This window comes from Hoplias malabaricus, chromosome 3 (assembly GCF_029633855.1).
Source record: "Hoplias malabaricus isolate fHopMal1 chromosome 3, fHopMal1.hap1, whole genome shotgun sequence".
NCBI classification, from domain to species: Eukaryota; Metazoa; Chordata; class Actinopteri; order Characiformes; family Erythrinidae; genus Hoplias; species Hoplias malabaricus.
This window is the reverse complement of record NC_089802.1, coordinates 52,607,814-52,620,329: the sequence shown is the minus strand read 5'-3', so window position 1 is coordinate 52,620,329 and position 12,516 is coordinate 52,607,814. Positions and strand designations below refer to the sequence as shown.

Below are 12,516 nucleotides of genomic sequence, written 5' to 3'. Positions count from 1 at the left end.
GCATGCGCACAATAAGCCACTTCCATGACCAGAGGATTTAAAGGGGCAGTATATCATATTTACTGTACTAAATCATTTATATATATATATATATATATATATATATATATATCTGTAATTAAATATTACCGAAACAGGCTAAGATTAAGCACTGGAATCTTTGACAGCAGTGCTACAGCTAGGATTTTCTCCTTTGATAAGTATGCATTCAGGAGCTGGCTGCATCCCAATTGTGTGCTACACAATTATAGAGTATGTACCATCCTTAAAAGTGTGACTTCAGCAGACTAATACATAAAATATTGACCGTTTTGTACCAACAAGGTTTGATGAATTGCTGCTATTACAACACACATTGTACGTAGCTGCACCTGCAAAGCTGTTCACCTGAAATTCAAATATCTCCCTCCATACTGTGTGGTGCACAGTTTAGGTAAAAAAAATAATAATAATGATTTCTGCAATACAATAGTGCATTGTATGTCAGATAAAATCGATAATATCATGCCACTCTGTCTTACATTTAAGGAACTATCTGTGTATAGTTTCCAGAGATGAGAAGGTCCTCAGTTTCAATTTCCAGTTGGATTTTGGGACAATAGTGTTCATCATTACCATACTCAAAAATTTACTGGTTCTATGTACTGTGGATTTTTTTTTAGTACAGTCAGTTCATTCATTATCTGTAACCACTTATGCAGTTCAGGGTTGCAGTGGGTCTGGAGCCTACCCAGAATCACTGGGTGCAAGGCAGGAATACACCCTGGAGGGGGCAGTATAATCAGTTTTTACACTTAATTATACTATGCTTCATACTCAAAAACTGTTTAGAATTATTGTTTACGGAATTGGTGCACACCTGTCTGTTGGCCATGATCCTGCCTTCTGTCTAATCGCAGTCTCCAAACCCTGGGTTGCCAAGTATCATACACAATTGCAGACAAACATAGCATGCGGCAGCCACAGAAGTGAACAAGGGAACAGACATAACGTTAGATTTTGCGGGACATAAAAAGTCAATATCCTTCTGGAACCTCCATGACCAGGGACAGAAACTAATGAGAATACAAGACTACAAGACAGATGCAGAGTTGGCTAATTTTCTACTGAAAATAAGCAAGGACCCCCCCCCCCCCCCCCAAAAAAAAAAAAAAAAAAAAAAAAAAAAAAAAAAGATTAAATGTGGTTTGTGTTTTAAATGAGGAATAAGGCTGGCATTTCAAAAACTAACTTAAGATTTGCATAGTTGCCTATTTAAGGATGATCTGGATATTTAAAAAAAACCTGGCAACTACAGCCAATACTGGCCCCATAACTTATCCCATTAAGGGGGATCTAAAGGTTTGCGAATAAAAGTTGCAAATAAGAAACAAATGAAAAGCTGATATCAGCCTCATATATCATATGTAATAAAAACCATATATAGTATTTGCTTACTGTTTAAGATAGATACATTGTCATTACTCGGTTCAAGGCAACAAAATGCAGTTAACATATGCCATAATTGCAGATAGTAGCAGATTGAAAAGACAGAAGTGTAAGAACCTATATTATAAAGCCATGGTTACTGAAAACATTTAAAGTAATACTGTGCCCACTATTTCTTTACACAGATACTTCACATCTTTAAAATATGCCCTAAAATATTTCCTTATTTATTACTTCATTGCTATTTGAATACACTGGATATTTTCGGTTTATAATTTTATCTCATCTCTATAAGTTAAAATCAAATAAGCATTTTTCATATTTAAAAAGATTCTGCACTATTTAACTGTAATGCAGGGTTCAAACTTCATTTAAATATCAGCATACCAAGTCTTATGTTACTGAAGTCATGCATCAATGACGAGCATCAATACTTCTTTCCAGAGGGGACACAAACTGTAAGATTTTTTTCCTATTCTGTAAATAATGTCAGATAGAGAAAGTAAAAGATGGATACTGTATAACTGGAATGTTTTATGATGTGTTGAGTTTTGTCAGCCTGTGCAAAATAATAAATGCCTAAGAATAGCTCAGTATTTTAAAAATTAAACATCTTAATGATCAAGGAATATAACCAGAATCTTTCATAACATGAACTTTTACGACAGAAACAAGTTAATGATCACACTAGTGAATACAAACTCGCTTTTCTGTTTATTTTTAAACAATTTTATGAACATTTTGAGCCCAACAAATAAAATAAATTGGCAGAATCTCAGACAAACAGCATGGATAAAAACACATAAACCATGCAATTTACAAATGTGTTCAGTGTCTGAAGCTACACTTTGTTGTGATTCATAGTAACCTATATTTATTCTCAAAGACTGATTATTTCAAACACATTCCTTAGCCTATCATAAATCAATGTATGCCAATTTTTTAATTCTTCAGTTTTCTGATCATTGACTATTGGCTGCTGGATTTAAAGTTCTGATTCCTTCAGTTTGTTACTCCAAAACCACAGAGTGTAACTTAAGCAAAAGAAGATAGTGTGCTTGTATCTAGCTTTACTCAAATTATGCAGAATCCCATTAAGAGTAAGCTAATCAGACACTTCAACAACATGACATATGTACAACCAACCAAAAAGCTATTCACAGAGTTCACACAAAAAGAGCCCTTAACTGCTGGGACTTTGCAGAACAGAAAAAATTAAAATAAAATGTAAATAAATAGCTCACATTCGTAGCAGTTATACCTTTTGTGAAGGGTTTTCAATCTGTATTTAGATACAATAAGCTATGACTGAAAAGCCTGCCTTCAGGTTCATTTTTTTGGACTTCTGAAATATCTGAGGAGGTGCCTTAAAGCTGAAAGATTTTGCTTCTAAGGGAATCTTCAGAATACTACTAAATATCTAATATTGGGTAGGATCACAGGCACCAGATTCTGGTATGTTAAAGCTCACCTTTTCCTTAACAGGGCAATATATTTTTATTTGTAATAACATGTTGTAGCACACTTTAGCAGTGTGAAGACCAATGCATATGTAAAGCATCACTCCTTTAAAGATAATTCTGTTCTATGCATTTTAATGTATGTCTGTATTGTTTGGTACCACCTTAGTTAACATTCCAGTGCTTATTTAGGGGGAAATAATTTCACAAATAATTCCTAAATGTCTATTGGTCTCTTTAATATATAAGCAAAAAAAAAAAAAAAAATCAGAAAAAAAACCCCCTTAATTTCTAGGTGGCTGTTACTGAACTATTAACCAAAATATAAAACTAAAGAGACTGTTAAATACAAATGCAATGAAATTGTAGTTGTCACTTCATGAAGCAATGCCATTCTCAAAAAAGAGACAACCATTACTAAGAGTCTTTAGTCACACCTGTGCCACACCACATTACACCACAAAGTGATGTAAAATAGTACTGAATGGGTAGAGAAAGTAGGCAGCATCAGCACAAAAAAAAAAATGAAAAAAAAAATTACTCTTTAACTGTTATCTTTGTAGAGTGTGAGGGCTTTGAGAGGAATGTTTTATTACACCCAAAAAGTTTTCACATGACTCAGAACAAAATCTAATGATTAAGGAACTTACACCCCAATTCTTACATGGAAAGGACAACCACAGAGTCTGAAAATCTGCAGTCCAAGCAAGGCCACTACAGCCAACATTCTCTTGTATTCAGTATACAGTGGCTCTCCTCCACCTCTCCAAGCCTTTTAGAAGTGAAGGGGAAAGAGTTTCAGAAATCCAGTTCATCTGAATCACTAGTTCCTGCAGATTGACCCTCATCCTGTTTCTCTCCCCAAACAAATCTATAGTTGTTCTCCAACTCCTGCTGCCTTTTTTGCTCCTTATAAACTTCTTCTGTCCCTCCAGTCTACACGTGTAAAAAGAAGACACATGAGAAATAAATAAACAGGTCCACACAACATTGATAGTATTTCTTAGTATTTCTGATTTTGTCAGATGTTGGCCAATAAATTAAACAAATGCAAAGGCTTAAATTCTATTATTCTTCAAATCTAGCCTCAGGTAATCCAATCAATGAGATATTCTCTTTCACATATCAGGGTTCAGTTCTTTACATATAAATGGAAGTGTGTTAAAAGGATTTGTCAATGTTGTTCACTGACACAGGTCTCGTGCATTTGTTAATACAGTAAGATGGGCATACATACCAGTAGATTTATGAGGAGTTCTCTAAAAGATTTGGTATCTTCTTCACTTAACCACTGGTCACCAGCTTCCTCTGCCGATTTACGTGTTAAAATCTTTACTTCAATCTTGCCTAAAACGGATAAATACACCATTCTATCGTCAATCTCTCTCTCTCACACACACCCCCTAAAAATAGTGATACATGAGAATAAGATCAAATATTTATCTTAATATTTATATAAATGTTCACACAATCTTACACGTTACAAACTCAGAAGGCAAGTATTTTCATGAATACTTGCACCAACATAGAAGAGAAATGAAAAGGAAAGATAAAGATGCATGAATGTGGGAGATGATGGATGATGACATACAAAAACAATAAGTTTATAGATAATGATTGGGCTTAGAGTTTTAGCATCAGTTGCGTCATTCCTAATCATGTTGTGCCAGTAACTTCAATGATGTAGGTGAGTGGTTCTTAATAAGCTTAATAAACTGATCTGGAATAAAAACTGAGCCTTAAAAAATTCTCAGGACAAAGAAATCTCGACAGTGAAAACAACTTAGTTTATGAATAAATGGACTGAAAAAATGTGTTAATTTGTCTTGTTCATTTGACCTTCCAACACCTTCAGCTCGGTAAAAATTCGGCAAATTGATCTCTCCACCTACTCCTACAGGTGACATTCTTATGTCATTTTTGCTGTCACATTTAATCTGTTAGGAAAAGAATTTCTAAACAAGGATTGCTTATCACACCCTATTTTAGAAGGCATGAAGACCTTAGAGTGGCCACTCAGAAAAGGAAAAACAGGGTTAGTTTGGAAAAAAATTCAAGCCAAAAGCACAGCTGAGGACTTGCTCTGGCCTACCTTCGGCCTTGATGCCAGCTTTTTCTAGCTGTTCTTTGACCACTTTCTGAATCTGCTGCCACTGAGGGTCACTTTCGCCCAGCTCTCGCACCTTCACACCTCCCTCACGACCATCGCCCTCGGCAACTGTTCCTGCAGCCACGTCGTCACTCACCTTATACTTAGTCACCCTGATTTTTACCTGCTCCCCACTGCCATGTTCCCGCGCTGAGGTGACAAGAGACAGAAAGGGGGAGGAGGGTGGCATGTTACTCTAGCAAAGGTGAAAATTCACCCGCACTCTTTTCCAGTCCTTGCTTAGGTGAAGGTACTGTGCCAGAGAATGTATCAATGTTTTGTACTGTATACATGTATGAATCCACTTTTTCAGGGAAACACAGTGAGAAACAGAAACTGATCATGAACTGATTGAAAATGCTGATTAATCATGAACATGAATTATGCTGATCTACATATGTACACACACACACACACGCAGATACTATGAATAAATAACATGAGGATCAATACTTATGCAATATCTACAAATTTACCAACACTTCTATCATGCCCATATTCATACATAATCAATACAACCTTTGGCGCAATACCAAAGCTATTAAATCCAAATCCTGGATTGCTGGTGTCTAGTGCTTTTGGCAATTTCTCTACTAAAAATCATCTGGTTCATCTCTTCCAATTAATTGCAGGTTGATAGTTGCTGGGTGGGTGGAAAACCCCCAAATGGTACAGGACACCAGCTTTCCAGTCTGACATGACCCTGCCCTAATCTATTAATCTAGCTTACCTGGGGTTTTGGGGACAAGACTGGGGCTGGCGCTCTCCTCTTTCTCTGACGGAGTTTGCATGTTTTTTTGCATATCTGTAGATGATTCTGTATCTGAGTCAGCATCCTGGCCAGTTTTATCCTCGAGACGATCCAGCAGTTTACCCAACGTGTTCTCCAGAGTCTGTGTTGCCTGAGAGCGATCAAACTCCCCTTTAAGACCCTCAGTCTCCAACTCCTGCTGGGCCTGGTGGGAACCAAACAAAACAAAAAGAAAAACAAACATAAAACCCCCACATTTTAAATAAATTCATAATAACGTTTTTTTCCACCCGTTTAAAACGTACCATGAGTACGAACTACATATAGATGCACCAGAAAAGCATTTATTAACTTTCAAAATTCCAAATGAATTTGTTTGTTCAACACATATGCCAGCTGTGTCAGAACAGTGGGAAACAGAGTAAGGATGCCCTGATACCTTCACTGCAATTTTTAAGCAAAATAATTGGAAAAATTGTGCTTACAAATATACAATATAAATGAATGGTACATATAACAAAGCATCACAGCTAAATATCTGCTAACAAATACGTTGACAATCTTTGGTATATTTTAGAAACACCAATATGATTTGGAGTGCAAATAACACATAAATCTCAATATACGCAACATTAACGTCTCATAAGTTTACTAATGGTAAGTATAAACCCATACCTCTTGTATGATGTTATCAAACTCCTTCTGCATTTCTTCTTTAATCTCTTCAATCTTGGAAGATGGCACAGTAATATCTCCCATTTCTTCCTCAAACTCCTTTAGCAGCTGTTCATCTTCATCTTTTTCGTCTTCATCCTCCTCATTCCCCTCCTCTCTTTCACTCTTCTGTGAGGAAAACTGTCTTTTCTCAATTTTCTGCTGTGTATTCTTATTCTAAAAGGTGCATCCAGATTGGGTAAAATGGAATATAAATGATACATTGTAAAGAGAATATTTTTATATGCACAAAAAAATTAGGGCTCAATGTGTGAAATTAGAAAATATTGTGCAAAGTCACAGTCTGTAGTGCTCACTTTTCTGTTGCTCTCCCTGAGGTGCTGTACAAACTTCATCAGGTCAGCAGGGTCTGTGATTATTTTAAAATTAAACTTTTCTTCCCCAAATACTAAACACACAGAAACAGGTTTTGTTAAAAATTCTACTAATGATAATAGAATTTAATATACAGAAACTATGTCTAAATAACTAAGTGTCTATTCTAGACTGAAGAGAATAAAGATGAAGGAAGGTCTATTAATTCCCCATGTTACATTTTAAAGTGATGTAAAGCTTTAACTCTTACAGTCATTGTCTTGTGGCTGGTTATCCTGTGCAGCATCAGACTCCTGCAAAAAAAATTTAAAAATAAATAAATCATATACACATTTTTATAGTATTTGCATTTGAGCAAAACACTTACTTTGCCATTAAGTTCGTGCAATAGTAGGTCAGTAAGTTTTTTCAGATCTCTCCCCAAGAAACTATTTATAATTTAAGTTTACATACACACCTAAAAGGTTATTTATTCAAGGTATGTATTTCAGTCATTCATGTAATTCAGGTCTAAAACTGACATCACTTAACCCATTAAAACTTTATTTTAAATTTTCCATTCCACCCTAAAAGATGTAGAAGCTACACTGTGGAGTCTGCTACTGTTCCACATCTGATACTTTACACATCTAAAGAACTTAAAGTGGAATGTAGCCAAAATGTGCTTCAATCTTCTTACTTCCAACTTTCACCTCAGCATGTACAGCCCATGCTGACTTTCATGCTTATATCTTCTAGGTAACGCCATTCACATTTTTGAGGGACGTGTGTGGGTTGTTTGATTAGAAGGCTGCAGTCTTGTAGTGTATTATGCCCGGTCGTTTAATATGACTGACATTTTTAGTCTCCATATTAACTGCACCCTGCAAACCCTTTCAAAAACGTGATAACACTTTCGCAAGCAAAACTTATCACCAACTAACACCACTACACATGAAGAAGAAGAAGAAGGAAAAGAAAAAAAGAAAAAAAAAAAAAAGGCCAACAAATACTTGCTACTCTGACTTGTGTCCTCATGCCTGTTTCAGCTCACTCTACTCTGTAAATTCAGTCCAGCATTAGCTCTTGCATGGCCGCTCAACCTCTCTCTCCCTCTCTGCCATAATGTCCATATTGAGAATACCAAGCTAAATTCTTCTTGTAGCTAGGTAACCACCCATGACATTTGTGTTATAAAGCGTTACACATTTCTCATTAGAGCCCTCCACCCCATGATTCAGAAGATGTTTAGTCCCGTAAACCAGCAGATGACCCAGCAAGGCTCTATTCTCCCTATTACAGTGCTGTGGAACAACACAATTATTCACAAACTGTCATTTAAGGTAGAAATACTACATAGTGTTCCTTTAAATGTGAAAACATGTAATGTTAGAAAGGCTAATTTGCATATGAATGTGTGTCCAAATTCAGTGTTCAATTTTCAGAAATGCTCTCAAACATTTGTGTTGGTTCCCAGTTTTTTTTTTTCACTATTAAATTTATTATTTATTAATTGTTTATTTATATATTTTCCATTCATGTGTAGACCATAGAGGTTGTGGTTTTAATTTACCTGTGCCTCAGGTGTGTGGGGCTCAGTTTTCTCTGGTTTAGTGACACCCTCCCAGAAATCTCTATCCTCTGGCTCCTCATTTGCTAATTCATCCTCTGCAATGACAGAAGCACAAACATTCCGAATTGATTACCAAGAAATTGAAGTCATAATCATTTACATTTCCCGGAAGATACACAATCACAGACTTACTGTTGTCCTGAGTCACTGAATCAGGCTTAATAACAGGTACTGAGGACTCTTCATCCATAATGTCTTTATCTGCTCCTTCACTGCTTTCATCTTTGGACAAAATTTGATCCAGGGTCCTTAACTCTTCAGAGATCTGCTCCACTTTACGTTTAGTGTCAGCTGAGGACAGGTGCAAGATGCAGATATAGCCACCCATCCACATACACAGACAAAGAGCATATGCAAGTGTGAGTCCAAGTGTGTGTGTGTGTGTGTGTGTGGAGACAGAGGGACAGAAAAAAGACAGACAGAGTGAGAGACAGAGGTCAATGTGGAGAGAAAATTAATTCACAAATTGAATTTCTAAAAATAATGTTTAATTATGAGGAAGCATGTGACAGTGTTTTTTTCTGTGCTCATTACACTGTGCATTCATCAACTGCAGTCCCATTTAAAATTTCACTCACAGACTTGGGCTTTTACATAGTCCATGTACTGCTGGGCACTGAGGGCAGGCTGACACACAATGCTCTGGGGTTTTGCAGATGAAGGTGGACGTAGGAGTGGGTGCTGGCATGTTCGAGAGGTGTGTATGGTGAGAACATAACGGCAGGACTGTGGCTCATCCACACGAGCTATAAAATCACTTGAACCTTCCTCGCACACAAACTAGACAGGCCAAAAGGGGAAAAAAAAGGCCATTCATCTCTTACTATCTGTAAGATTACTTAACATTGTCACTCTCTAACATATTTATTTTAGGAAAAAGAAAATAAATGAATATCACCAATACATGCATAAAGATTAAGAATTAGAATGTGATCGTGTGTGTTCTCACTCTGACTTCTGTCTCCCTGGGGCTGCCATTCAGGTCACATTTTGAGCCATTGACATAAGATTGACTGTGATATCTCTTTAGCTTGTGTTGCTTAGTGGCCTACAGGTAGGGGCGGGAGACAGATGTAAGCAAAGCAAAAATGGACCCTATAAATTAAATGACAACAACATTTTCAAATTTATAACTGTATCTCACCTTAGCAGTTTCATTGGTCCAGTCAAATTCAGACTCAAAATAACCTAGAAATAGTACATCACCCTTGATCTCTGAATCTAGAAAAAAAAATGAATAAGCAAATTTTATTAATACATTTTTATTCTATCTTATATTTGATCAAATGTATTATTTTCTCATGAAGCAGTGTTATGCTGCAAAATTCAGTGCACAAATAACTAAACAGAAGAGGGTAAAATTCATAATATTAAAAATAGAATGAGAAATCATACTGAACCTTCCAAATGGTACTGTTTAATATGTTTGCCATAGCAGAATTCATAGGTCCACCAGTCTTTGGTCTGTAGACATAAAAAAATAATAATAAAAAAAATAATATATATATATATATATATATAAAACATCCATTTAGGACATTTGAGATGTGCTGCAGTCAATAACTATAAAAATAGAGATATACTTCATTAAATATAGTTGTCAACTTCACTCTATATCACTTTATTGGACACCGTGCTTGCAAACAGAGGAAATTGTTCTCTGCATTAATCCCAATCCGTCCAGTGAGACACACATTTACACACACACACTATTGAACACTACGGGGCAGTGAGCAACACATGCCGTGATGGGCAGCCCTAGCCACGGCACCCAGGGAGCAGTTGGGGGTTAAATCACTTCAGTCACGATCTACGGCTCTGGGGAATGAACCGGCAACCTTCCAGTTTCCTAACCACCGTCCCACAGTTAAATCTATGTACTAATTTTTGTTTGGTACAAGTGTATTGATGGTTGTTACCTTGACTAGGCAGGGTGCAGTCTGCATTGGCTTAAGAAGCTCTGGGACTCCCGGGCCATTGTAGCCCTGAGAGTCTGCCTCTGACACAGGATCCTGGTGAAAACGCACTGCCTGAGCAGGCAAGCGACACTCATAAAGCTGCTTAAACTTATTAGAGACCAACATCACATCCTCCATCTGACAAAGAAAACAGAGATTGGGAGACACAACGGGAAATACAGATAAGAATAGAAAAAGTATAATTATGAATAAGAATTTTTTCCTTGGTTTGATAGTTGCATATGCGTAGATTTGTTATTATGCCAGCTAAATTAACTTCCATTTTTCTTGAAAACTTTAGTATCTTATGAAATGGCTAATATGTGCATGTCAAAGTGAAGGACTGCTTTGATATATTATTGACTCATTTCTTCAGAAATGTGGAGAAAATTTAGGGGTTCTCCTTCAATAATAGGCTGTCAATTTGACACATGAATTAGAAAGCATGGAGTTAAGTTACAGTATGTTCTGACTAAGATTCTCGCTATTCATTACGGCTAGCTGAAATCTCAAGCGAACATAATTTAACAGACTGTCTCACACAGACGAAAACAGATGACTTATTGACGGTGTGCTTGTCAGCGAGCGGCGTTTGGTTCAGTGTTACTGAGCTGTCTCTCTCCGTTTAGCTTCCCGCTACATTAACCAAAACACAAACCAAATCTAACGATGAACTCTCCGGAATACGTTCTTACCTGCCCCTTAATGACGGGGTCCGGTAGGATCTGGATTCCATATTTCATCTCATTCAACTCCTCTAAATTCAGAAAGGCAGAGGCAGAGAGAAGACATATCAAGAACAAAACATACAACCCTCTCAGACACCGAACCAAGGAAGCGGCCATGTTTCCGTCACATCCCAAACTGACGTTAAAACTGGTGTCAGTCACTTCCCTTGTTATTTGTTAGGAAACGATTACATCGCGCGAATAGAAACGTGGATTGGACAACGTCGAAATAAAGCGCTTTACGATTGGAGACTTTTAACGTCTGTCATATGCAGAACACACACTCATTGGACAACAAGTAAGACCGGGTACTCCATGAGACACGACAATGACTTTTATTGGACTAAATAGCGCAGCGCTGGCGCCCCCTCCAGGGTGTATTTCCGCCTTGCGCCCAATGATTCCAGGTAGGCTCTGGACCCACCGCGACCCTGAACTGGATGAGCACTTATAATCACACACATAAGCACACAGATAATGAATGAATAAGTGAATAAATAGCGCAGCGTTCTCGGTTGTTTTTACTTTCAGCCGCCTGTATGTGTCGCTGGAGAACAGTTAATATCATTCAAAATGAATATGGTTCATTTTAACAGTAAAGGACAATGGGTGGCTGGCAAAACAGACATATCAAATTAATTTCTGACAGCTTTTATTTTCTAGTTATTTGCCTTTAAAACTGATGTGTAAACGACCTCCGTTCTGGTTTGCTGCCCTCCACTGTGCCTCTTTAACTAGCAGGCCACACTGAAACATTCCTTCAGCATGAATCAATGGTGCTAAATTGCTGTATGCTCTTTTTATTACAACACAAAAACAAGCATGATGTTACACTTACATACTGCATGAAGCAAATATATTTTTAATCAATAGTAACAAAAATTGCATTCTGAGAATATAGGCAATTTAATTTTGGGATTTACCACTATATTATAAACCAGTATCAGCATCAAATGTTATTAAATGTGATGTCATTTTTTCCAAATTTTGTTTATAGCACTGAGGAGCTATTAATGTTTAAATTTATTTAAAAATTGTGCTTTTAGTCCTGCTCTTGAGGCTCAGTTGTACTGGATTTTAAACTAATCCCTGCCCAAACACACTAATGTTGGACAATCCTATTCACTCATTTTGGACAAATGTAGAAAATACAGTAAAAAAAAAAAAAAAAAAAAAAAAAAAAAAAAAAAACTAATGGAATGATAAATGTCTGCACAAGAGCTTAGTTGAAAGAAATTTACTCTGGCCTATTAGACAGAACCAAAACAACAACAACAACAACAAAAAAAAAAATACCCATATATATTTTAGCTTCTCATTTACAGTTTTTGATATTTTCATAGTGCATCATGAAGTGTGGCCTTATAGTCTGTCATCCGG

The 12,516-nt window shown here is 36.7% G+C and overlaps 1 protein-coding gene across 2 annotated transcripts; it reads right to left on the bottom strand.

The window, feature by feature from the left end:
* Positions 1 to 2,135: 2,135 nt before the first annotated feature.
* Positions 2,136 to 11,338, bottom strand: os9 (OS9 endoplasmic reticulum lectin). 2 transcript variants are annotated; one of them, XM_066666234.1, is made up of 15 exons: positions 11,104 to 11,330; positions 10,370 to 10,546; positions 9,851 to 9,914; positions 9,595 to 9,671; positions 9,400 to 9,498; positions 9,029 to 9,230; positions 8,583 to 8,741; positions 8,391 to 8,485; positions 7,089 to 7,131; positions 6,820 to 6,911; positions 6,464 to 6,679; positions 5,768 to 5,993; positions 4,981 to 5,187; positions 4,126 to 4,235; positions 2,136 to 3,824 (listed from the first exon to the last, which is right to left on the bottom strand). In XM_066666234.1, the coding sequence occupies exons 1-15, from the start codon at positions 11,251 to 11,253 to the stop codon at positions 3,687 to 3,689; spliced, it is 2,055 nt and encodes a 684-aa protein (XP_066522331.1). In that variant the 5' UTR covers positions 11,254 to 11,330; the 3' UTR covers positions 2,136 to 3,686. The 2 variants fall into 2 exon arrangements, with proteins under 2 accessions (XP_066522331.1, XP_066522332.1); XM_066666235.1 differs by lacking the exon at positions 4,981 to 5,187 and having other exon boundaries at positions 11,104 to 11,338.
* Between the last annotated feature and the right edge of the window lie 1,178 nt (positions 11,339 to 12,516).

What these genes read in the sequence shown, in the direction of transcription:
- os9 (XM_066666234.1), bottom strand. Translation starts at nt 11,253, where the DNA reads ATGGCCGCTTCCTTGGTTCGGTGTCTGAGAGGGTTGTATGTTTTGTTC. An exon ending in GGACCAATGAAACTGCTAAG is followed by an intron (nt 9,499 to 9,594) that starts GTGAGATACAGT and finishes CCCTACCTGTAG; the next exon opens with GCCACTAAGCAACACAAGCT. An exon ending in CCAGGGAGACAGAAGTCAGA is followed by an intron (nt 9,231 to 9,399) that starts GTGAGAACACAC and finishes TGGCCTGTCTAG; the next exon opens with TTTGTGTGCGAGGAAGGTTC.